This window comes from Erpetoichthys calabaricus, chromosome 13, assembly GCF_900747795.2.
Source record: "Erpetoichthys calabaricus chromosome 13, fErpCal1.3, whole genome shotgun sequence".
Taxonomy (NCBI): Eukaryota; Metazoa; Chordata; class Cladistia; order Polypteriformes; family Polypteridae; genus Erpetoichthys; species Erpetoichthys calabaricus.
Window position 1 is genome coordinate 144,521,998 of NC_041406.2, and position 27,531 is coordinate 144,549,528.

Consider the following 27,531-nt stretch of genomic DNA (forward strand, 5'->3'; position numbering starts at 1 on the left):
CTCTCTCTCTCTCGGTGCCGTCGATCGCCTCTCTGAGCTCCCATTTGTTTTCTCTTGACAGGGACCGGCGGAGTCAGCAGTGCTGTGCCAAGCGGAATGGGACCATTCCAGGAATACGAGGTACCAGTCCATCTTTACACTTCAGAAAGATAGGACACTTCGGAGCGGGATTCAGATCTTGCTTTTTCACAACTTGTATTTGACGTGTTTTTTTTTTAATTGAGTCATATTATTATTAGTTATGTATCGTTAGTGTAAACTTATGTCTCTGTTTGTTGTACGTTCCAGTAGATTCCCCAGCGGCAGGTGTACATGGATCTGCCAGGTTACGTAACCTTTTGTCGCGTGTCACAGACAGCATCTTACCGAACGCGCTTTGTGACTGTCTCAGGGTGCCCACGGCACATCAGGTGCACGCGACTCGCGAATTTCTTTCTAAATGCCCGCGGTGCCCATTGCGAGCCGCTAGCGGAGCAGCGACAGACTCCCGCATCCCCCTCCCGTTAGACCGCCGGGCGAGGGGGGCGCGGCGCAGTCGCCTCTGCGGCATTTCATGCGCACTGAAAGCTCTGAAACGATCGGAAACTTATGAAGCTGCACGCCTGCTCTGTTACTCCAAAGGAACAGAAAGAGCTCGACAAGGAGAGTCCCCGCAGTCGCATCCCACGCCTGGTGCTGCGCCCGTACCGCCCCAAGAAGAAGGGAGGGTCGTCGCCGCTGTCTGAGGACTGCGACCGCCGCTCCGGACATTCACGGAGGACCATCAGCAGTAACAGCTCGTGCTCAGGTAATGATGGCCTTTGTTGTTTTCTGCATGTTTTGAATGAAAGCTGCCGAGTTTAGAAAGTGAGCCCCGGTTGTGTGCTTTATAGACTGAATTTGTCACAAATAGGTGGACGGCGTGAAAACATTTCATGTCCAGTCGGGGGGGGGGTCTTGTGGCTTCTGATATCAATGCACGCTTGGGTGGAGGCCAAAAGGGACAAGCTGCATGCAGGGTCTGTAGACCACCATGCTGGATGGCTCAGGTGAAGTTAGCTTAGCGGATTGGGTGACTACCACACATCCTCCTGGACTCGGGTTCAACTGCTTTCTTGAAACGTGCTAAATCACATAAGGGGTTTCGCCCCCACATACCTGGCTAATCGTGGGCCCCAAACCCTCCAAGGATTTCTTCTGCTTTGTTATCTGGAATTTTGAGAAGTAGTAGTAGTAGTAGTAGGGTGTTGTACCAGGGTACGGATGCAATCCGTGAGTTTGCTCTCCTGCTAATACTGAAATTATTGATCCTTGAACAAATATTAATGCATAATAATTCTTATACTCGGTGGCACAGTGGTTTGTGCCATTGCCTTGTAGACACGGGGATCTGGGTTCAATTTCTAGCCACCGCCGTTCCGGATTTTGTACAGTGATAATATCTTCAGAATCCGTCACTTTCTGCACACTTTCCTGTGTTGTAGTCTGTTATTTAAATAGAAAAACAAATTGCCATTTTTGCCTCCTCAGTCTACACTTAAAAACCCAGAATAACAAAGTGACACATTTTCAGAAAGGTTTGCAAATGTATTAAAAGTCAAAAACTCAAATCTTCCTTCCTAGACATATTCAGACCCTTCATTTAGTATATTTTAGAAGGTCCTTTGGTAGCAATTCCAGCTTTGAGTCTCTTTGGGCAAGTCTCTACCAGCTTGGCACACCTGAATTTGGGCAGTTAATCCCATTCTCCCTGGCAGATCCTCTCAGGCTCCCTTCGATGGGATGGGAAGCAAGCGTCTTTGAACTGCATCTTCACGTATCTCTCCTAAGGTTCTATGGGGTTTAGGTCTGGGCTTTGACAGAGTCCTGAAGCCACTCCAGTGTTGTCTTGGCTGTATGGTCACCCTAGTCTAAGGTGTCATTCACCCTGGCACACTACCTCTCTGTATTTGGCTCGAACAATCCTTCCTCTGAACTGTGTCCAGTCTCCCTGTCCCCAACTCCCATAGCATGATGCCGTCTCCTCCATGCCAGAGATGGTGATGAGCAGTGCCTGGTTCTACCCAAAGAGTTCATATTTTGTCTCATCAGAGCAGGAAATCTTTAAATGCTGTTTGGTTGTCATATTCGGTGGTTCCGTCTAGCCACTACACCATAAACATCTGACTGATGGAGTGCCGCTGAGGTGGTTGTCCTTCTGACAGGTTCTCCCTTCTCAGCAGAGGTCTCTGCTAGACTGACCATTGGGTTCTTATTCATGTCCATAACCAGAGCCCTCCCTGCCCGGTTACTCAGTATGGTCAGATGGCCAACCCTAGGAGGAGTCCTGGTGGTTCCAAACTTCTCCCATTCAACAATTCCCGAGTCCGCTGTTCTCCTGGGACCACTCAAAGCTTTAGAAATGGTTTGATCCTCTTGCCCTGATCTGTGGCTCACCATAGTGGTCTACAGAGAGTTCTGTGGACTTCATGGTTTGTTTTCAGTGTGGGACCTTCTACACACAGGTCCATGTGTGCCTCTGTAAATGATGTCCAGTCAATTCAGTTGCCCGCAGGTGGACTCCAGTCAAGTTCTAGAAGCATCTCAAGAGGAATTGCAGCAAGAGGAGGCACCTCCAAATTTTTCTGAGAATGAGAGATTTCAGTTTTGGATTTTGAATCAATTTGCAAATCTTTCTGAAAACATCTTGTCACATTATGGATTATGGAGGGTAGATTGGTGGGCAAAAAATGCAAATGTATCCATTTAAAATGAAACGGCCTCCACAATAAGGTGGGCAAAAGTGAAGGAGTTTGAAGATATTGTAAATTTGCTGCATCTTTTAGGCTTTTGGATGATGATGGGGTGGGGGACTGCAGACTGTGCGACCATTCAGGGTTTGCACTAAGCCCACATAGCTGGCAAAGCAGGGTCATAAAGTGGTGCACAGATCTGAGCAGTGAAAGACGCTTTATTTAACTGAAAGTCTGATCAGCCAGCCACAGCATGGTAGGTGACTCACATATAGGAGGCTCCGGGTTCAATTCCTGGCCAAGTTAGTGTGCTCTCCCCAAGTTCCTGTTTGTTTTCTTCCAAAGGTATGAATGGTGATTGTGCTACCAGGGGCTTCCCATCTATGGCATCTGCTCTCATGCACCTTTTTAGTTCACTGTCATGTAAGCCGAAAACAAGGAGACACAATGGTGACATTCACAAGACACCCCAACACTGTGCTAGCACTCAATGAAAGAGCTGTGACTGGGCAGGACTCCTGACCAATGAGTGAGGAGGTGGCGGGCCTTTGATTCAAAAGCTTGATGCAATTTGGACGAGTTCAAGAAGGATCTCCAGAAGTGGTTTATTTAACAATATCCCACATGAATGATGCCCACCAAGCAGTAGTAAGCCTGCATGTGGACTATACGTGGCAGCTGGCTGATACTAGGGCACCCACCGGGCATACTTACATACAGAAGAGAATAGCTGACGAAAGACTGCAGTTAAAGTAGATTAATATGGCAGGGAAAAATCCACTGGGGCATGGAAGAGATGCAACTAGACCAGCCCCGTTTTGAACCCGGAGCTGTGCGCTCCAAATTTAAATATCTGGAGTTAAATGAACGTGTGAAGACAGCAAAATGACCCAAACCACAAAACTGTGAAGAATTAGGCCACCTTCAGTGTACACCCACTTTAAGAAAGCCTTCAGTCGCTGAAATGCCAAGACGCTCACAGCAGGAGGGTATAAGACGCCGTGCCAGGCTGAGGCAGACGGGTGCTTAGTGCCATGAATTTTGATTTAAGGGGCCTCAATTATCATTCACGTGGCACGCAAACTGGTGTGTAAATTGTGCCTAATAGACAATTTATGCAAATATTTGGGATTCATCATCTTCTTTCTTTTTTGTGTAGTAAACAGATCTGAAGGAAATGCAAATTTGATCACTTTGCTGTGTTAGTGAGAGAATCAAATTGCATCTTTGTGGTCCACCCCCTCATTTCATATTTTATTGGAAACCATGAAAGTCACTCAGTTACTGAGCCTTCCTTCATAGCTAAGCATGTGGTTGAGAAAAATAATAAAACTGATTTCCATTCCATTCTGCTACCCAACTTGTCCTGCGAGGGGGCATTGGGCTGCCATTGGGCGCAATACAGGAAATGCCAGCTCATCCCAATGTGAAGACACACACACACGGGCCAGTTCACCTAAGCTGCATGTCTTCACGCAATGGGAGGAAACCAACACGGGGAGAACATGCAGACTCCAAACTGGGAGAACATGGCATGTGAACCCAAGTACCCTTATTGTGAGGCTACAGTGGTGGTCTTACTGTGCTACCATGGCACCATTGTGCTGCCAAATAATAACAATAATAATAGTAGTAAATAGACTATGCAAGTAAGAATATCACTGTACTTTGTACACTTATTATATTACTATTATTAATATTACTATTACTACTACTAATAAAAAGTCTGAATTAGCGTAAGCCCCCCTAATTCAGGGTATTCATAAGAAATGTGATGAGTTACTTCATGAGGGACAAGTACAGAGTAATAATGAATAAGTTATGCCAGACATTTGAAATATTTAAATGTGTGCTCTATTAATAATAGAGAGTTGTCAATTGTTACCCCATTTTAGAGGGCCACAGGGAGCTATTAAGGGTGAAAAATCAAAAAGCTCATCCTATTCATAATCAGAGACCTTGAAATTGTCTGAAATGAGATTCACCTGATTGGGCGACTCCCCATTTTAAACTCCACCCCCCAGCCCAGCCATTGGTCGGTCATTAGCTCTTTTTAGAGGAAGAGGTGGAGTCGCCTGAGTGGGCGACTGCCCCTTTTAAACTCCACCCCCCCAGCCCAACCATTTTGTGGTTGTCTTCACTAAAGTTTCAGAATATTCTGTCATTTTTCAGCTCTTCATGGCTGATCCTTGATAGGAAATGTGCAAGAACTGAAGTGAATGGGGAGCTGCATGTCGACTAACCTGATTCTTTGCATTGTCCAGATGACACCGGCTGTCCCAGCAGTCAATCCGTCTCCCCATCAAAGACCCCGTCAGACACCGAGCACAGCCCAGTAGACTTTCCGCCATTAGAAGAGAAGCAAAATGTTAAGAGAGTGAAGACCGAGGCCATGGCCGAATGGAACATCCCACCCGCCCGCTACAAGAGAGAGCAAAGGCCGTGCGCCCTGCAGAGAGGTGAGTCTGCTGCTCGCTTTCAATAATAACACAAATGAAGAACTCCCTTGAACTCCTCCGTCTCCTCAAGCCACTGATTCCAGTACAGGGAACACAAAGATCGAGTGGCTCTCCACCTTTTTGCTTTGCCTGTTTTTCCTCAGTAACGTGTAACCCTGTGTCTTCTACTCATCTCCACCTCTCTGATTGAGCCGGGTTTCTGTGATTGTTAAAATATTATTACATGCAGCTCCATAGACGTCTGGCTCGAGTTTCATTATTGATTCTTCCAGCACTAAGGTAAGCGATTTTATTTAATTCCAAAGTCACCATGTGTACTTATTGTAATACCGCTGTCCATCTCTTCATGAGAAGTTGTAATCCTAGCCCATCCTGAACTCCCTGCACCGCCATCCCTGACCGATCTACTTATTCATACCTCTAATTCATTGGTGCTCAATGTTTAACGACTGGCTTTCTGTCTCATCTTGTCTCATGTTCTGGAACACAAAGGTTTTGATGGCAGCAGGTCAGCCCAGACGTCTCTGTCCCCAGCTACAGAACCCAATTCTTCCTGGAGAATTCCCAGGTGTTTCCACACCAGCTGAGAGCCAGCATGTCCTGGGTTTGTTCCAGTGGGATGTGCCCGGAGCAGCTGAAGGGGTACCCACCGCTTGGGCAGCGTTCTTATGACTTTCCCAAACCACCTCAGTTGGCTCCTCGTGATCCGGAGGAGCTCTGACTCCACTCTGAAGCGCTCCTGCAGCAGAAACCTCATTTCTGCTGCTTGTACTCCCAATCTCATGACCCACCACTCTTGACCATATGTGAGGACAGGGACACGGATGGACCACCACAGAACAGCTGCCACCTCTCCGATCCACTTACTGATCTCACATTCCTTTCTTCCATCACCTGTGCACAAAATCCCAAGATACTTGAACTCCCTCATTAAAGGCAGGTCTTCCCACCCACCTGGAGAGAGCAATCCGCTCCATTCCAGGAGAGAACCACGACCTGAGCCTTGGGGGTGCTTGCATCCTTGCTCCTTCACCAGTTTTGCCAGTGAATCATTGAAGTACCCACTGAAGTTGGCATTCAGATGTCTACATAAAGCATTAACACCCTAAGCCTCACCCTAACCTTCCCAGCCTTCACACCCTGTTAGGGTTAGGGTTAGGGTTAGGGTTAACCCTGATGTCCTGTCCATGAAAACCACAAACGAGAGTGGTGACAAGACAGCCTTGACCTAGCCCAACATCCACCGTCTTTTGTTACGTGTTTATTTCCGTCAATTTGTGTGGTCTCACACTTATTTTGGGGTATTGTCTCAAGCTGTACATTTCATTTCTGGTGTTTATTTTTTGACCCTAACACTATGTCCTTCATTTTCTGGTGTATTTTAACAGTCCACCACCATTTTGGGCACCCATCATTAGGATAGCACCTCACTTTGTTAGGGGCGAGGTGGGCTCAAAGATCATTGCCTCCTTTTTCCTAATGTCCGTTGCTTAAGCCCTTTCTCATGTTTAACATTTGTGTGTCTGTGTTGATTTTGACCTTTTTCTGTCCCAGGTGTTCACAAAATATGATTTGACAGCTCGCTGACCAAACCTAACCGCAGTTCAAATGTAGCCCTTCATCAGGTGCCATTTCTTCCATGTGTTCTCAGTTTTAGAGACAAATTCATTCATTTAATAAGGCCCAGTGCTGATGAAAGTGTTTTGCTAAGTGCAAACCGTTGAGGATGACAGGTAGCAAAAGTATACTGCAAATAGGGTCCACCGTAACCAAACTCCATACTTCCCAAAGGATCAATACTTCAGTGTCTGCAGGCTTCCATATCCGTAGGATTTTTCAGGGATGTAATTCCCATGGATAATGAGGTTTGATTGTATCTCTCTGTATGGATGATGTGTTCTCTTATATTTCTGGTGGGTGGAGTCCCAAGGGGTGCGGCCACCATGACATCACTGCATAAGGACCGCCCTCAGCCCATATATAGGAGGTCATTCAGTGGTTCCTTGTGCCTTTTTTTGTGTTTCCTGTGAGTGTTGTAGTCGTTGTGCTTCTGTCTTTGGCTCACGATTGTGGATCAGGACTCATTGCTGCGGGTTAAGCCCTTTTTGCCTTTGTGTTAATTTGTTTTACTCTCTTTTGATTAAATTTAAATAAATCCCTTTTTTTTAATATTCTTTCTGGAATTGTTTCTCCAGCCAAAAGTTTGACAAGTTTTCCTTTCTCTTGAGAAGTGTTTTGGTATATTGTGAGATCTCTAAAGTATTGTGTTCCCCATTTTTTGGGGGGCCTGGACGGGCCAAAGCCTGCCTGTAGAATTTGGGATCAGGATGCTTGGGGTGAAGCCTGTTTTGGGATTCCAACCCAGGAGAGCACTGGTCTGGTTTTGGATATTGCCGTGGGTCGAGGGAAGGACAGGATTCAAATGGAATGTTGGGGTGCCAACTGGGCCTCCCCGTTTATTTGAAATGAAAAAAAGAAAACTGAAAACAATAGGCGTGTGATAGCACAAGGTTAACAGATGGTAAAGGTTTTAGCCATTCGCTTCACAGCGCTCGGCTTTGGAGAGTGGTCTTTTCACAGGATCACAACTCCATAAGGGGGTGCACTGATCTCCTGAATGAGGTGCCACCTTTCCGAAGCGCCTCGCTCTTATGGCTCCCAGACTTAGTTGCCCTCAGTGGGCATCTTCTCTGAGCTGTAGTTAATAATAAAGATACAAGAGTTGGTGATTGCGCTCCCTGGTGTCCCGGCGTGGTAGCATTTCCCATGGATGAGCCTGGAAGGTGACCCTCGGACTCATATTTTGAGGTCCGCACCACCTTTTTTGCCATTCTGTGTGCAGTAATTCACCAATGACACTGACAGCCCTGACTCGTACCACTTGGAAGGGCATTCAGGTGGTGGGCCTCACCCTTCCAGTGTATACGACAGCAGGTGCACACAGCGTCCGCATGATGTTCTCTTAGAGATAAGCACTGCAGTGACAGCAGCCAGGGGAGCTTTTCCCAATTTTCTTAATATTCAATTATAAAGACAGTAAAAGTGTGCTTTTGAAGGAAAAAGAACACGGCGGCTCTTACAGGATGTTATCATGTTGTCACCAGGAGGTTCTAGTAGCGCGCTGAGCAGCAATTAGCTGAGATCTAAAAAAGAACAGAAATTTGAGCTAATGAGACATCCTGTGCATCTTAGGAGCTGAGGATGAATTCCTGAAAATCGGACATAAGGTGCCATCAGCTTGAATAATCAAACCGAACATCATGGCTTACTGTCTATTGGATATGAATTATGAGTGTTTAGCACTGGCCCCAATTAGCCGCTCTTCTCGTCATCTCACAGTTGTTTCTCATGTAGGAGACACAGTGCCGTTTTTGGCATGAAAACTGTGGTGGGTTGTTTTGTAGTGGTAGGGTCCTAGAGAGACCAAATTCATCCATCCATACATCCATTATCTAACCTGCTATATCCTAATACAGGGTCACGGGGGTCTGGTGGAGCCAATCCCAGCCAACACAGGGCACAAGGCAGTAAACAAACCCCGGGCAGGGTGCCAGCCCACCGCAAGACACACACACACACACACACACACACACCAAGCACACACTTGGGACAATTTAGGATGGCCAATGCACCTAACCTGCATGTCTTTGGACTGTGGGAGGAAAGCCACGTAGACACGGGGAGAACATGCAAACTCCACGCAGCGAGGACCCGGGAAGTGAACCCAGGTCTCCATACTGCGAGGCAACAGAGCTACCACTGCGGAACCGTGCTGCCAGAGAGACCAAATTTATTCTGTAGACCTTCATATACAAAGATCCAGACCTTCAATGACCTCTTGGGCACGGCCATCAGCAGTGTGTCTGTGTGCAGGGAGAGCATCAACCTCATCATTGAGAGGTTTACTTACCTCGGCGGTGACATTCATGTGACTCTGGTGACTCTTCCTATGAAGTCGGTAGATGGAATGGGAGCACATGGGGGGTCATGAGGTCACTGGAAAGGGGTGTGTGACACTCCCGATATCTCTGTTAAAGGACGAAGGTCAAAGTCTTTAAAGTCCTGGTGCTTCCTGATTGTGAGACATGGATGCTATCCAGTGACCTGAGATGAAGACTGGACTTCTATGGTGTTGTGTCTCTTCAGAGCATCCTTGGGGGCTGCCAGTTTGATTCTGCGTTGCTCATGGACTCCCGAATGAGGTACATGACCTGCATTGTGAGGGAGCATCAGTTACAGCACTACGGCCATGTAATGCAATTCCCCGAGGGTGATCAGCTCACAAGACCCTCATTGTTGAGGACCAGAGTGGCTGGACCAGACCAAGGGGATGCCCACGTAACGCCTAGTGGTGGCAGATAGATGGTCATTTCTGGAAGGTGGGACTGGACCATGTGTCTGCCTGGGGGTTTGCCAACCAGGACCCGAGGTGTTTTATTGTGTGGTGGGTGTGGCAACGCGCTGTACCAGTGCATGCTCCCCAACCTGACCTGACCTGACTTTCATATGGTAGAATGCCCCAAATGCCATAGTCTCACAGGGATGACTGAGGGATGTCCCCCTATCTTTTACATTTGTAACCCTGGACAGTTAAGAGTATGACATAGTCTGATTGCCTGGGGTAACATATGAAATGGTTACACTTTTATCCATGCATTATAGACAATACACCCACAATAACAGAGCTCAATGAGTGCTGGTAACATAAAACAACCTGATGATAAGCTACCAGGTGGCTCGCTGTCTTATGTTGGTTAGTCTCTGGTCCAGCGTGGCCTTTGATCCAGTATGACTTCTATATGGATGACATAGAGATATTGAAAGATGGCCTCTCTTAAGGACTGGTGTTGCGTACCCACCACTCTCTGAGAAGATCAACTCGGTGAAGTTTCTGACCACTCCTCCATGAAACGTTGCAAGATGTTTGTGGATGTTTCAACTTATGAATATGATTCAAATCTGGGCTTTGACCAGGACAATCCCTAACCCTCCATTTCTTCATTCTGAGCCATTCCTTGGTGGATTTGCTAGTGTGCTTCAGATTACTATCATGTTGAGAGGTCCATTTCCAGTTCTACTTCAGCTTTCAGGCAGATGGCCTCAAATTCTCCTCAAACACACTTTGACAGGATGCAGAATTCCGGGTTGACTCAATGACTAGAGGCTGCCCAGGCTCTGAAACTGCCAAGCAACCCCAAATCAGAATGTTTCCACCACTGTGCTTCACAGTTGCTGTGAGGTTATTCTCCTGAACTGCTGTTCCTGTGGCCAGACTGCTCCATCTTTGGCTCCATCTTTGGTTCATCTGTCCACATCACGTTGTTCCAGGAGGCCCAGCCTTTGCCTTGATGCTCAATGTCACACTGTTGTCTTGCTGTGATGTCAAATTTGTGCAGCTTTTTTCTGACTGACCAACTTCTGCAACAGTTACTGCAGATCCCACAGTGAGATTCTGCTGTTGGTTCCTGGTCAGCTCCTGTGCAGTCCTGGACAAGTTAGAAGTTATTTGACTATCCTTATAGCGTTAATGATTAGAGTTCAAATAATTTGGTCATCTTTTGATATCCCTTGCCAGACTCCTAGGTGTTCCTCACCTTCTTTCTGAGGGTCTTGGAGAACTCTTTGGATCTTGGCATGATGACAGCACACATGGCAGTAGCAAAGAGAACAACAGACCCTCTATCTTTGGATTAAGGAAGACTGTCAGGTCCACCTGCAGACTCCCAAAGGAGGTTCTAATCACCGACACCTAATCTGGAACACCTGATTCCATTTTAATGGATTTGAAGTGGTGATAAGTAGAGGGGTGGGCTTATTTTTTCCACACATCAGATCTGCATTTTTGTTAATTTAGATTATGAGAGTAAACACACCATGTCACTTTGATGTGTTATTTGGACAAGGTGATCATCTTTATTTGTAGGCCCTGTTTGCATGGAGATCTAACACGGTGAACAAGTCATCAGTTTCCACAGGGTGCACTTACTTTTTCACAGGACTGTGTTACCTCAGCTGGCTGTCCTCCACAGTCCATCCATTATATTGGCATCACTTCTGGGAGTGTTACCGCCAACCACGCTGTCCAGGATGCCAGAGCACCATCACATGGTATGGCACCAGTAACCTGATGCCCACTGCAGTCCACTCTTGTTCTGCCCACACTTAATTCGCAGATCTCCGCCACTCTACTAATACCAGCAAGTAAATTGGCACCTTTACCCCCAGCTGTTACATTTCAACACATTGAGCCAAAGCTGTTTAGGTGTTTTAGGCCGGCAACATCTGCCAGGAGCCTCTGAATGGACATGGCAGACCCCTAAACCCTTAGCACTTGACAGAAAACAACAGAGAGGGATGTGAGGAGTACCTCGGCCGCGCCATTGTGATGGATCTGCCTGCATTATGTTAAATTAATAATGAGGCCGCGTGGACTGGCGCTCGCTATTCCTGTAAGTTTCAGCCAATTATAAATATTTTATCTCGAGGCTCAAAGGCTTTTTGAATGAAATATTAATTGAAATGCCATTCAGGTGCAAGCTCCATTGACGTTCCTGTGAAGCCGTCCTGTCCACATTTTATATTTGTAAATCTGTGCAGCGGCCAGCCTGTGTACTCTGACAATAAAAGAAGACATCGAGTCGAATAAATCAACTGAACGGTACACAGTGCCTGCCACTTCACGCCTCTACAGTCCCACTTTCAATTCCACCTTCAGCCACTGTGGATTTTGTGCTAGTGACATGCTGATCTATCAACTGTGACCCTAACCTGAAGGAAAAAAAAATGAATAAACAAAGGACAAGAAATGTCTAAGGAGTGATGGCTCTAGCCTGGCTCTGTGCAAGTGTGTACCCGCCGATGGACTGGCACTCCGTCCTGGATGTGTTATGAATTGTAGTCCCAAAGCACACTTCCAAAAACACCCATTAGAGGGGGAAATCTGGTCGAAAAACCTGGCTAGATGCAAACAGGGCCACATTGTTGTAGTTACAACTTATAGGTTTATGTACCGTCACCGGCCACTTTATTAGGTACACCTTGCTAGCACTGGGTTGAACCCCCTTTTGTCTTCCAAACTGCTATAATTCATCGTGGTATACTATCACCAAGGTGCTGGAAACTTTCCTCAGGAATTCTGGTCCATATTGACATGATAGCATCACGCAGTTGCTGCAGATTTGTCGGCTGTACATCCATGATGTGAATCTCCCCTTTCACCACATCTCAAAGGTGCTCTACTGGATTGAGATCTGGTGACTGTGGAGGCCATTTGAGTTCAGTGAACTCATTTTCTTGTTCAAGAAATCACTTTGAGATGATTTGAGCTTTGTGCCATGAACAAAGATTTTGACCCCAGCCCGGGGAGGAATCCTGGCTGAAATATTACAGGATGAGCTTCTGCCTTCTGGTCTGTGGTAGAACTTTGAAGTGATGGCTTCGTCTCATCTCATCTCTACTCCACACTCAGGTGGTGGGAGGGCCTTTAGTTTCTACCAATAAGATGTCAGAGTAAGGTCCATCACGGCTGGAGGGTGGAGTCAGCAGTTCCAGGGTCCGCCCATTCCACCCTGAGGTGTTCTGACGACTGCAGCCCTGCCGTTACATTCTGAAGATGTGAGTTTGGAATCTATTTTTACAGAGAAATTCAGGAGAGGTCTGCATGTCTATACCGGGGTTTTCTTGCCCAGACAATCTAATTCTGAAGTTAGTTTCTCCCTGTCATGAAATAAACAGACTTGACACATTTAAAATAAAGGTTTGGAGCAGCCACCCGTATAACATCCCTGGCTGCAAAAGGGTATGTAAATGGCACTGATGTGCATAGGTTGGAGTCCACAACTGAACTGACATCTTAGTGAAAACATACCGGCTTTAAAGGCCCGAACCGGAAGTGACATTCTTCAGGGCGCCGGAACTGGAAGTGATGCCATCAAAGGTGAATCAGGCAGGTTTTCCTGTGTTTGGACTGCAGAGGCAACAGAAGAAGGTTTAGTGCACCCTGCCACCGCCTGGCCTGGCGTGGAATTGCCTTCCCTTGGTCCATAGAGCTCCTTCCTACTCACACGTATGAGATACTGTCAAGCTTATTGCAACACAATTTACTTTACAGAGTGAGGAATTACAGAGGGTAGAAGTGGAAGTGACGTCCCATGCCCCTTGGGGAGTTTTCCTTAAGGAAACAAGTAAGTGTTGGTGGTGATGTCTTTGCAGATCCTTCCCTGTATTAGGTATGGACAGGCCTGTGAGATGCCCCTTATGCTTGTAGACTGAACTTTGGTTTCTGAGAACAAACTTACTTTTTGTTAACGTTTTAATTTGCACTGCATCACCATTTTGTCTTCGGCTATCACTTGACATTTTTTGTGGCTCTGTGTCGTGTCCTACTACTAACAAAATGAAGCCAAGTCCCCGGATATCTAGCCCTGTATCTCTGTATCCTTTGTTAAAACTATGAAAGTCCTCATGTCTGCCTACCATGTTCTCCATTACATTACAACAGATCTGGGTGGCTTAGTGGTTGGCACTGCAGTCTCATGGGTACAGAATCTGAGTTTGAATCTCTCGCCATATTATTGTGTGAGTGGAGTCTGCATGATCTTCTCAGGTTCAAGTAGGACTTCCTTCAACATCCTCAAAGATTGTGACCTTGGATTGACTGGCCATTTTAATCTGATCCCTTCTGAGTGAGCTCCCCACAACCTGAATGTATTTTTTAAGGAACTACTTGGGTGGACCCATTAGGATGATGTGGTGGACGATGGACATGAGTAGTAACGGCACAATCAATCCTAGAGACACAAACACAGAACAATGAAAAGAAGTTCAAACGTTTGACGTACTGGAATTCTGTTTTGCTTTCTTGTAGGCAGTGAGGCCGATTTCAGCTCCTCGAGCAGCACAGGCAGCATTTCGGCACAAGAAGTCTCCATGTCTGGTCCCACCAGCAAGAGGTCCACTTTGAATCGCAGGTGCGTGTTGCATTTATTCAGTCATTTGGACATTTCAGATCATAAATGGACAGTGATGACTTGCAGAGTTCTGTAGATGGTTTGTATGGTTATATCTAAGTATATTGTCACCGAGAGACATTCTGCGTCATTGTATCAATATTGTCACATGTACATGTCTCCTCAGAAAAGATGACAAAAAAGAAATAAATAAGCAAGTGTGATTTTCCTCTCAATATTCATAATCTCCAACAATCTGTGCTGCCTGCTCTCTGATGATTGTGTGTGATTGTGTCTTGTGGGCGACTGGTGTTTGTTGTAAATTCATTTATTAGTTCCTTAGTTTCTGAAACATGAAGTTGTAGACAAGATGCATCACACCCGCTAACAAAATCATCTACCACAGAAGGTGCAGAGCAGTAAACCCTTTAATATCTGCACATATACAGTAATCAGTAAATCTCTCTTTATCTTTGGCAGAAATGGTGCCCATGGCAGGCTTAATGTCTCTTCAACACTCAAGCCCATCAGCCCAACTGCCACGCGAGAAAAAGAACTGCTGAGCCAGTTTTACAGAAATCAGCCACACATGGCGTCTTCACACAGCAGCAGCAGCAACTCCGGCTCGTACAAAGGAAGCGACTCCAGCCCCACGACAAGGTAACGTGAATACGGGAGAGTGTCATGTCGGCTTTGACTTTTTCCTGCTGCCCAACTAAACTGACAGCTTTCAGCTTTGGAGTCCTACCTACCTACTGTGTATTCTTGTAGGCAAAGTCGGGTTAAATTGGAAGGAAAATGGCATCAGAAAATGGGCTAAAATAGGCAGCTGTCTACACCCAAATTCCGAAAACTAAAGTAAAATTCTGAGTTGGCTAAAGATAAGTGAGAAGTCACAGTGACGCATTATAAAGGCATAATGCCATTGGTATAAAGGACCCCCAGTAGTTTCTTGACACACTTTTGATGAATAATTCATTGGCTGAAAGCCCTCAGTGTTAGTGTGTTTTAGAGAGGATGTACAGCATTGTTCATGATGGCCATCAGTTCTGTCTTCATCTTCTTTACTACAACCTCCAGCAGGCCCAGAGAGTGTACCACAACTGAAACTGCTTTCTTAATTAGACAGAGAAGGCACTATATACAGGACGATAGAGCATTCGAAAATTACAGGACAGTCCCTCCAATCCCAAACTAACCCTCTGGAGATCAGAATTCTAAATAATGAGCAGCCCAAGTGAACCGAGCCGGACTGCACCATCCCCATCAAGGACTGTGGTGAAGACCAAGGGGTACTGCCTCCCAAACTAACTGTGCCATGTTTTGTCAGTAATCGCTAGCTAGAGCTACCACCATATCATGTCTTCATCCTTGTAGATCTCACCTCTGCCTTAGACACTGTCAACCACCAGATCTTTCTTTTCTCCCTTCTCCTTTACCTTGGCATCACTGGGCCTGCCCTCGGCTGATTTGCGTTCTACCTCTTGGGCAGATCCTACCATGTGTCTTGTTGAGGAGAAATGTCAAGTGTGCACCAGGCAGGCATGGGGGTGTATCAGTGTTGGGTCTACTCCACTTCTCTCTGTATACCTCCTAACTAGGCTCCATCATCCAGTCCCATGGACTTTCACATCAGCGTTATCCAAAAGGATCCAAAGGATCACACGGTATCAGCGAGAATCTTTGCACATGTTGCTGATGTTGCAACCTGGATGAAGGAACACCATCTGCACCTGAACCTAGCAAAGACGGACCTCCTTGTTATCTCCGATCGTTGATCTATTCAGTCCTGCATCTCTCACTATTGCCAACACCTGCCCAGTCAGTGTGCAACCTTGGGTGGTGATCGATGATCAGCTGTTCTTCACCAACCACGTTGCAGTTGGCTCTTGGTCGTGCAGATTCACTCCGTATATAACATCAACACGGTTAGGCTGTATCTGACAGAGTAGGCAGCACATCCTCAGCTCCAGGCTTTGGCCTTTTCACATCTGGAAGACTATGGCTCTCTGGTGGTAGAAGTACTGGCATATGCCACCAGATGATTCAAAAAAGCAGCGGCACTTCTGTCATTTAAGCAGCCTTGGCACGTACATGTCACTCCTCTTTTATGATCACTACATTATTAAGTTCTAATCCTTCATGCTTACCTCTGGAGTAGCTGGTGGGTAAGCACCCATGGAGACACCTGGGACGTCCGATGCTCCTTTTGGCCCACTCAGGCCTGCTGGTGAACAACATCTGGTGAAGCTCCCACCCGACCCCCGACCACCAACCCCAACGTGTGTTATCTCATCTCAATGCAGACTCTTCATGTGTTGCTCCTGGCTGGTGGAAGGAGCCACTCACCTCCATTCGAACATCTTACTCCCTCAATGTGTTTAAGAAGCATTTGAAGCCCCTCGTGTTTGGTGAATTTCCGTCTGCCTGATGGTAAGCTGTTAGGTTTTTGTAACTAAAGAAGTGGAACTCACTGCCATTTTCTTCTCGGCTCGGATGGTAAGCTGTTAGGTTTTTGTAACTAAAGAAGTGGAACTCACTGCCATTTTCTTCTCGGCTCTTCAGTTGTGATTATTCATTTTGTCCGCAACCGTCCCCCAGACAGATGTTACTCAAGTATGTTGACCTCTTTAGATAAAAGCATCTGCTAAGCATATAATTGTAAATAACCTTTTTTTTGTTCTTTATTTCGCCTTACACAATTTTTTGTATTGAGGAGTTTGTTAGTTTTCACATACCTCTTGGGGTCAGAGTGCAGGGTCAGCCATTGTACAATTGCATGTTAAGGGCCTTGCTCAAGGGCCCAGCAGAGTAGGATCTCTTTTGGCAGTAATGGGGATTTGAACCGGCAGCCTTCTGGATACCAGCGCAGATCCTTAGCCTCACAGCCACCACTCCGCCCTAATAAATTGTAAATCACCAGAAGCCCCTCTGATGCTCAGCACTGAGGATTCTGAAAGAGTGAAATCAAAAAAAGAAGAAAGGCTGGTTTTAGCTGCCACCTTGGCGTCCTGCTTGCTTGCCTTTTGCATCCCGCCTCACGCCACGGTGGTTTTTCCGCTCTGCTGCTGAGCGACGGCTTCACTTCTATTTCTGGAGGAGCTGCAGTGCCAACGTGAAATGGAGGCAGACGTTGCTAGGATATCAGTGGCCCTCTTCTTCTGTGGCTTTGCAGGCGGTGCTATGCATGAAAATTGCTTACTCATTCCTGCCACGGGCTCAAACTTAGTTTTCTGCCTATGTGAGCATTAGGATGACGTGGATGTTCCTGGAAATCCAGCAGAAGCTAACAGCTCAAGGATAAATGCATTCTAAAGCATGTGGTGAATGAACAGCCCCTCACTCACAGTAGGAGATGGCCCCTCGAGCAATTTCACCTCCGTCCCTGAAAAACAAATGATCCCAGTTTACCCCTTCAGTGTTGAGTGAATGCTTTCATATGAAGGGCTGGGGAGGTCTTGATCATTCCCAAATGCTGGAAACTTAAGAATCGACACCTGACTTTACTGTCTGCTCTAGGTGGTCAAGGGTTGAGGTTCCCTTTAGTTTTGAAACGTTGCTTTTAAACGTCACTGGCGTTGCAGTCCTGGGACAGGCCGGTCAGTGTCTCGGTGAAGTTTGCATGCTCTCTCTGTATGTGAGTGAGGTTTTCTCCCACATCACAAGCACGTGCCTGTTCATTTAACTGGTGACCCACTCACTCAGCCCTTGATGTAGGTGGGTGTCTAAACACGCAGTGTTGCTGAAATTGTGTTTGAGGGGAGCTTTATGTTTTCTTGTTGTAAAGCTGCCCCCCTGAGCTGGAAGGATGGCTTGAAAATGACTGGGGATTCTCTTGGAAGAGCTAGAATCTGTAGCTGGGCTGACCTGCTGCCACCACAACCCTCACCAGTAGAAGCAGAGCAGCTTGAGATGATGAGATAAGATGAGATATTCATTCCCAGCAGTTTAACCTTTTCTTTGTTATTTGTAACGTTTGTTTTTTGGGAGTGGGCTGGTTAACACCACATCCAACCAAGCCAGCCTTAGGAATGGCTGCCTCCTTTTGTAGCCTTTGAGGACCCCTCTGTGGCTCACAAGGCAGTGGGTACCTCTGCTGAGTCCAAATACAGGGCTGCTGCCACACCAAGCTCCGCCCTCTCCATCTTGGCTGTCATTGAGGTCTTCATGCATAATCTTTTGCGTGGGGATTTCTTATTTTGTTTGGCTACCCTCACTCGGTTTAGCCTGTAGACCAACACAGTTGTCTGGGGTGCGGCACATAGAGCCACAAGTAAAGAGCTAGAGACCCCATGGAAACCAGAACTTCAAAACCATCCCTACCATCCTAGTAGTAAGGAGTGCGGGTATTTCTCAGTGAAGCTGCTATCCCCCTGGCATCACCAATATGCCCTAAAGGATGAACATGCAGGAGATAACCTTCACAGTTTCTGGGTCCAAAACTCTGCTTGGGCTGTAGTGCCACTGATGATAAATTTAAGATATTTTGGTTCCATCAATGAAAACTCACCCAGCCAGGTGTGGTGTGCAAGAGAAAGTACACCTTTGAATTCAAATTAATTAAGAATTTGAAGATCTTATGAATTGTGATATGTGCATGACCTAAACAAGGAGAGCTGGCAAAATAACAGTAAGGTAAAAGCCCGACAAGGAGGAGGATTACAGTAAGCCCTCATCTCATGCCCAACAGGGCAAACAAAAAACTGTTATAAATTAGCATTTATTAAACAAAAACTAATGTTTAAATGTTTAAAAATGAGTTGCCTAAGTCCCAAAACAGTAAATATTCAAATTCAAATAGAAACAAGAAGGTCAGAGGAGACAGACAAAATCCAAAGAAACTAACATTACTCACCATAACTCCAAACATAAGCAATGATCTCCTGATCTGAGCCTTCTCCGCTCTGCCTTAAAGATGACTGGCGATGTCAGGGTGGCCCCGCAAACAAAGCACAAGAAAACAACAAAACATTTAAAGGGACAGTACATGATTACAAACATAGGAGAAAACACCTAAAATATGAAAAATTACAATTCAAATTCGACTTACACACACTGTCTAGGACAGTGGTTTTCAATCTGTGGGGCGGGCCCCCCTAGGGGGGTACAAAATAACAAAAAGGGGGGCGCGAAGATGTGAAAAAAAGAAAACAAGAATCAAAAATATGACAACTACATCTATTGAAACCGAAATAAATTAACTTAAACTACATTCTGATACTAGAAAAATAAATACAGAGTTAGATAAATGTCGATAAAAGTTAAGTAGGAATAATAAAATATGCATCTATGATATATCATTAATTAAAAAAGAAGAAATTGGTATTAGAGGGCTCCTTTCAAAAAAAACGTTAAGGGGGGGCGTGATTAAAATTGTTATGAAAACTCGGGTCGCAAATACTTAAAGGTTGAGAAACGCTGGTCTAGAAGTTCCATCTAATGCTCATTGGCGCAGACAGAAGGAAGAAACAGACTGAGGAAATTTGCGAATTGATGTAAAAGAGGGAAGGGGGGGCAGGGCCCTCCTCACTCACGCGCCAGCCTCGGTGCATATCTTACATTGGCTTAGCTAGTGAATGAGAGAACTTGCTTGAACATTCTGCGACTTCTCTTATTGCGCCAAATATCATAGTTCGCTTGCGGTACCGATTTATTTGTGCGAATCTGAAAGAGACGCAGTGGGCCGAGGGGAGGGGGGCGGGGTCATCCTCACTCATGCGCCAGGAATCATGAACACTACAGAGAATGAAACTGAATAATAATAAAAAAAAAAAAACAAAGCTAACCTTTACAAGTATTACACATTTACACCGGCTGTTACAGACTGACTGAGTACATTTGCTCTGTTATATTTGTACCTTTTGTGAAAGTGTTTCTTTGATATTTGGACTTCAGGCTTCACACATTATAAACTTCATGTCTACATTATGTCAATTATTACTAAAACATGAAAAACGTTTCTGTTTTAACAACGTGTTTATATAGATCGTTGTAGACACGGAACACACATGAAATGCATGTGTTCCAAATAACGATATAGTATTTATAAAAAGTGTCATTTTGCTTGACTTCTCACTCTATACAACTCCAAGCAACTGACACGCAGGTAAACAGACTTGAGCTGAGAAAACTGTGTGGCGGTGGGGGATGTGATAGCAGGCTGCTTGCTGCTTATCAACACATTTACAGGACAAAAGACGCTGATGGAGAAGTGTGAAGTGATTTAAAGTGAGACGGATCTACGAGTTTTTTCGTAGGCTCTGGTAATTCTAGTGTTAATGGATTTAGATTGGGCTTTATTCTAGAATTTGCTTAAACATTCCGGTTGATTTTGCGACTTCTCTCATCGAAGTTTGCGTGCAGAAGCGATATATTTGCGTTAATCCGAGACAGAGACTGTGAGCCAAAATGGGTATTTTTGCAGAGGATGATGTCAGGAGTAGGGAGCCGGGCAGGGCCCGCCTCATTGTCCTGTTTCACTTCTACGCAGACGAAGCCGGGAGGGATGGCTAGTGTGTTATAATCAAATTTATAATTTCTATGACTTTGTTTGTTTTCTATATTCCCAGAAGGCCGAGCACCACACGGTTTGCCTCCTGCAGCGACAACCATGGCATTAAACCACCAACGCCGGAGCAGTACTTGACTCCTTTGCAACAAAAAGAAGTGGCCATCCGACATCTTAAAACAACACTGAAGGACTCTGCAACAAAGCTCCTCGAAAAGTAAATTGTGTTAAATTATATATGGCTTCTAAGTTTTATGACCTGCATGTTTTATTTATTGGTATACGTATTGTAAAGAGTATGGGAGGTAAAAAAAAAAAAGTGCCAGTTTGTCAGGTATGCTGTAGTGGTGATCTCATCAATCGACCGCTGATCTAAATTGACCGATTTTTAATCCAAAACACTCAATTTGGCGATCAGTAAATTAGCTGATATCAAAAAAATGACTAGTCACTGAATAGTAAAGTACGGAATTTTATTTTATTAATTTGAAATTAACGGGTAACACCTGCAATCTACAATTTGTCAAAATACAAAGGTGAACACATGAATATTCAACATAAGGTGTCTACAGGATAAATGTAAAGACGAGACTCTGAATTGACCAATTCTAGTAACAAGAAATTAGTGCAAGTCTGGCGTATTGAATCAGCATTTCAATATATTTATGTAAACTGTATGGTCAGAAGCTCGTGGACACCTGACCATCACACTTGTATGAGCTTTTGTTGGACATAGCAATCCAAAGCCAAGGGCATTAATAAGGATTTGCCCCCAAACAGCCTCCACTCTTCTTTCCACAAGATTGTCTGAGGGCATCTGTGCCCATTCAGCCAACAGAGGGTTTATGAGTTCAGGTACTGAGGTCAGGCAAGAAGAGCTGGCTAGAAATTGGTGGCCTAATTCATCCCAAAGGTGTTCACAGGGTTGAGGTCACGGCTCTACGCAGTTCTTCAATGTCCTTATGGATCAGGGGTGCAGTCATGCTGGAAGACAAAAAGGACCTTCCCCAAACTTTTGCTACAAATATCCTTGTCTCCTGTAGCATTAACAGCACCCTTCGCTGGCATCAAGGTGCCTAGCTCATGCCCTGCCATTATTCCTCCTTCACCATACTTTACAATAGGAACTATGCAGCTCAAGAAGGTAGCCAGTGTTCTCCTGGCATCTGCCAAACCCAGACTGGTCCATCAGACATAAAGCTCTAAACTTTTGCACAGAAATTCAGTTTCATGCAAATTGCTGGATCATCTCTAGTCTCTAGTTTTCTGTTCAGAACTTCAACATTATAGAGTTTTTCAAAATTCTTTTAGTAAATAAAAAACAACAAGACGGTAAAGGATTGGGAACCAGCTGGGATCCCTTCTAATGTCAGATAGACAAACAAACAAAAGTAAAGAAAAAGTCCAAATGGAAATTACTGTGGACATTGTTGTCCCTCAGAGTTTGGGTTAGGCAAATGTTTCGAAACGCCTTTTGGTGTCGGAACTTTGTCCTCTTCTGAAGCGATTCCAAAATTGAATGTCAGTTTCTGGTGACGTCACTGGGTGGAAGAGGTGGGAGTTCCTGGTCTACACTGGAAGTGACATCAGCTGTCATCGTGTGATTCATCCTCTGGTCTGCGGGTAATAGAGTCCGTTAGCGGCCACATTTCCCCAGGGAGGTGTTGATGTGCTTGCGTTAGCAGCATTGTGTCGGTGCTCCAGATGTTTGCGAGTGACGTCTTTTTCTCACCTCGTCCTTATGATTGCTCTTTTTTATTTTTTATTTCCAATTCAGGGAGGCAGAGGTTGAAGACCTAAAAACACAACTTGGGCGAATGCGAGAAGACTGGATAGAAGAAGAGTGTCACCGAGTTGAAGCGCAGTTGGCACTTAAAGAAGCAAGAAAAGAAATTAAGCAGCTGAGGCAGGTAGTGGAAACCATGAAGAACAGCCTGCTAGAAAAAGACAAGGGCATTCAGAAGTATTTCATTGACATTAACATTCAAAACAAAAAGCTTGAAACCCTCCTTCACAGCATGGAGTTGGCCCAGAACGGTTCTATGAAGGACGACCCCTCTCTCGACTATGTGTGCACTTTACCAGGGGAGACCATGGCTGGGAGTTCCGCTTACGAGAAGCTAGACGACGGTCTAGTTTTGGAAGATCAGGCCGAGGAAGAAATGGCCGATTGTGGCTTGCTTCTCAATGATGAGATGGCAAACCGGATAGATTTCTTGGATCAGATGATACCTTCGGGGAGACAGCCCAGTGATGACTCCCAGCACTACTTTGGGACGGCTGAGCCAGTGTCCGTGAAGTGTGGTTTCGAGATGCTTTCTTCCTTTTGTGATGATCAATTAATTTTCACTGAAAAAGCAATTCAGACAGATGTTGTTCCCTACAACTCCAATTTTGAAAACCTTCTCCTTTATTTAATGAAATCCCAAAACCTAAGTCCGCTGGCCATTGCGAATAACCCAACCCTTCCTTTTCCTGAGGTTTCAAATATGCTAATGGATTTAACTCCCTGTGACCCCAATTCTGCCATACTGGTCTCCCCTGAAAAATCCGAAGACTCTGGCGTGTGTCTAGGGCCTATGAGCCACAATATGAATGAACTCGATTTCAGGCCACTGCACGACGACTCCACGGGAAGCAATTTGCCTGCCACCTCACTTGTGGAAAAGCATTACTGGAGCAACAGTTTCTTAATGGATCTGTTGGCCGTTGCTGTTCCTGTGCTGCCTACAGTGGCCTGGCTGTTCGCGACACAAACTGGGAGAACGGACCCCGTCTATAACATCGGGGCACTGCTGCGGGGTTGTGTCATCGTGGGTCTGCACTCACTTCGCCACACGTCGCGCAAGATGTTCCAACCCCGTTTCCAAATGCCCGCTTCTCCTTAGCGTGTTGGGAGATTTTATTACATGAAAGCATGTGACGAATGCTGTCCAATCACTGACGCTGTGTGACACTGTCTGTTGTGTCGTGCTTGTGCTGTTTAATACGCAGGATGTGCAATATTTGAGCATGAAGATGTGGCAAGTTTTTATTGTGTAGATGTTTATTTAAGAATGAGCGAACTCGCTTGGGATGAGCCTTGCGTCAGCCATCCTAACTCTACGATTCACTGAGCTGGAAAGGGAGCCTGAGCTCAAGGCTTCTTCTCTTTGTGATTAAAATGTTCTCCATATTCCATTGGTACATGTATCCACCATACACACTACAAGTCAGGTCATGTTGGGGAGCATGCACTGGTACAGCGTGTTGCCGCACCCACCACGCTCTGGTTGGCCACCCCCCAGGCAGACATGTGGTCCAGTCCCACCCTACAGAAATAACCTTCTATCTGACACAGTCAGGTGTTACGTGGGTGACTCCTTGGCCTGGTCCAGTCATGTGAATTTCCCCCTGGATGTGAATTTCCCCCTGGGATTAATAAAGTATCTATCTATCTATCTATTTGGATCCCTGACGAGGAGGATCTTATGAACCGGATCACCCTCGAGGAATCGCGCCACATGTCCGTAGAACAGTAACTGACGCTCCCTCACAATGCAGGTCATGTGCCTCATTTGGGACTCCGTGAGCAACACAAAGTCAAACCAATGGTACGCAAGGATTTTCCAGAGAGACACAGTGATGAAGGAGTCCAATCTTCATCTCAGGTCACTGGATAGCGTCCATGTCTTGCAACCATATAGCAAGACAGGAGGCACCAGGGCTCTAAAGACTTGGACCTTCGTCCTTTTGCAGAAATATCAGGAGCACCACACACCCCTTTCCAGTGACCTCATGACCCCCACTGCCCTAACAAAAAATATAACCCTCAAGCTTGCTTTCTGTTTTTCATATTCAACACCAGACCTCAACTCATCAAGTCAAGTGTTGTGTCCTTCTGAATGAGAACTCAAAACACACAGCAGGAGTTCCATACTTTGGACACACTAGACAGATGAGCATGGGGACAAAGGACAGGAGGCATCAGCCCGCTTTTAGGGATTTGATGGTGGAGTAACTGCATCGAAACATCGTAGAAAAAAAAAAAAAAATCAAATTGTTGAAAAGAAATGTCAATGCAAGAAAGCAGCAGACAATCAGACACTGCATTAAAGGGCGAAGAAACAGCAAATTTAGAGAGAACATCGATGTAGCAGTAGTCCGGTAGCACCTTGATACCACATTAGAAGTCACCAGACAAAAGGGAAATCGGCATAAACATGAACATTGTAGAACAACGTGAGACCCAGATACTATGTTAGAAGACAGCAAATCAAATGGAATGAAAATTACGAAGGAGACGGACATAAAGGATTTGCTGTAAACACTGTGTTATTATATAAGACATAAAGAATTAGTGAAAACACTGACGTATTAGAAAACCTGTGAACGCTGAGTTATGTACGATACTAGAAAGTGACAAATGCAACGAAGTCAACGTAAATATCAACATCCTAGAAGGTGGAGTGTAGGAGGCATTAGTGCCAACACTGACATTCTGTATTCAGACCCAGCAGAATCCGTAAACATGCCGACCTATTAGCTAAGTGCAGATGCTACATTAGAAGATGACAGATGTTATCAAATCAGTGAATTGACATACAAGGAGGAGGAGGAGGAATTAGTGTATGATGGATGTCCAGTCATGCAGTGGGGGACATTCAGCCTCGCACATCACGTTGGAGCGGCCGTACACGATATGCAGGAAGAAATTCTTCTTCTGGTGTGGATTTAGAAAAAAACATTTAATCGGTTTGCTAAAAATTAGTCAAAAACTAACAAATTTATAATGTGAAACATGTTCTATTACAAAATGACAAAATGGGTTAGTGCATTCGTGTCTTTCAGCTGACGTCTTTGTGGGTGGACTTGCTGTGAGCGAGCAGTGGGCTCTAGGTGAGCCTACCCCTTTAAGGATATTACCCAGAGTGGTGTACGGTTCAACGTGATGGGGGAGTTGATGCAAACGGTACGAGAGGAGAGAGAAAAGCCGCGTCTTGTTCTGGGTTTGCTTTGGCCTTAGTGGTGCTGACGACAAAAATGAGTGAGTGAACAAGAAAGAAGCTGAACTTTTATCAGTACAGGACGGGTACACTCCTGCCCTTGCGTTTATGTGAGAAACACAGCATCAACTAGTGATTTAAGACATAAGAGGTATGCCCATCTGCACAGTTAATCAGTAAATCATACATTATTTTTTTTTAACTTTTATATATTTTATACCAGTATCTACTGTCACAATCTTCAATCATCCTGTGATGTGGATTTTTGGCCACACAACTCCCCCTTAACATGAAGTCACTGCTCCTCGGCCTTTCACTACGGTGTCTACTCCCGGGGGCACACAGACATTCACCACCCTGTAAGATGAAGATTTGTACCCCGGAATAACTATTTCCCACTTGTCCACCACTGTGTATGGGAGTTTTGATTGGTTTGACCGTTTGTTCCCTTCTGTTGTGTACATTGATAGTACATTACATCAACATCAACACGTCCTCACAGGTGGCGCAGTAGTAGTGCTGCTGCTTTGCAGTAAGGAGACTGGAAGATTGTGGGTTCGCTTCCCGGTTCTTCCCTGTGTGGATAGCGCTTTGAGTACTGAGAAAAGTGCTATATAAATGTAATGAATTATTATTATTAACATTACTACGCTGCTTTAAAATGAAAACGATCTCCTTCCACACTAGCGTGTTCACATCATTTATGAAAGCATCTCCACCCACATCAAAATTACCAAAAAGTCACACACATGGTGTAGCTGTTCACCTAAACTGGGAAAGCATGAACTGGAGGCAATAAGAGGAGGCAGCATCCCGGTTAAGACGCCAGCAATGGCATTTATTGCAGAACCGTAGCAACCTGTAAATTATTTGCGTTTTGCGCATGTAAGCAGAATTCAAACTGTACAAAGCACAATTTAGATGCATACAGGTAAGCAAACGCAGCAAGTGTTATTGGAAGCAACTCCTCTCTATCCATTTTGCTGGAAGATGGCTTTCATTTGTGAAGGGTGACCAATCAGGGAATGACACGGAAGGGTAAGAGGAGCTGGATCCAATCAGGGAAGGGTCATGTAATAAGCACAAACCAATCAGAGAATGATTGAGAGTCTGTGTCTCCACCCATCCGCCCTGCAACATTTTCAGAAATCTATGGCTGTGGAGAGCGTTTTCAAAAGTCTCCATTTTGGGGGGTTGAAAACACCAGGGTTGTGTGGACGAAAGGCAAAAGCAAAGACCAACAGCTGCACTTTTAAACAAAGGCATAGTAGTAGTGTGGACGTAGTCACTGATTTTGCTCTCCTTGCCACCTCCTAGCAGTTTATATGTTGATGTTTAAATTTTGTCACATTACATTTTCATATCCTGGCGTTCGTTGTCTTCTATAATGTAGACCATTTACCAGCTTCACTCTGTTAGCATCTACCAGAAGTGCTTTGCCCAGTTTTAGAAGAGCAAGGAAAAGACATTAAGGATAAAGTAGACAGTACAACAGGTAAGCTGCCGCCATTTATATCCATGAAGTCTAGATGAGGTCCCGAGCTCGTGTCGTGTCTCTCCTACCAGCCAGGATGAGCGTCTGATGTAAGGTTCATCCCAAATGGAAATTTCTTTTACTGTAAGCAAACTTGTCCACACCTTCAGTCACTTAGCTAGGGTTTGACTGTACACAAATCTTTCGCTTTCTTGGTTGGTTTTCATTTTTTTAAGTTATTTACTTCATTTTGTGGCAAAATGTGTAAATCAAGCTGTCTCTACAGCAGGATTGTTACAACTTTAATTAGCCACATTTCATCTGGGAATGAGCTTATGAAGTGACGACACTTTAAGGCTTGAATGAAATGTACTGTTTCTGATGTCTTGTTACTGTTTACAAGAAATGTAATTCTGAAATTATTTATTAAAAGCATGATGACGCAA

General features: G+C 45.2%; 1 protein-coding gene across 3 annotated transcripts; it reads left to right on the forward strand.

The window, feature by feature from the left end:
- On the forward strand, nt 1-27,531 carry sybu (syntabulin (syntaxin-interacting)). Of its 3 annotated transcripts, XM_028790920.2 has the most exons (7): nt 1-120; nt 622-787; nt 4,976-5,170; nt 14,037-14,139; nt 14,599-14,778; nt 20,688-20,843; nt 22,404-27,531. In XM_028790920.2, the coding sequence occupies exons 1-7, from the start codon at nt 97-99 to the stop codon at nt 23,512-23,514; spliced, it is 1,935 nt and encodes a 644-aa protein (XP_028646753.1). In that variant the 5' UTR covers nt 1-96; the 3' UTR covers nt 23,515-27,531. The 3 variants fall into 3 exon arrangements, with proteins under 3 accessions (XP_028646753.1, XP_051791943.1, XP_051791942.1); XM_051935982.1 differs by lacking the exon at nt 1-120 and having other exon boundaries at nt 168-787; XM_051935983.1 differs by lacking the exons at nt 1-120; nt 20,688-20,843 and having other exon boundaries at nt 167-787.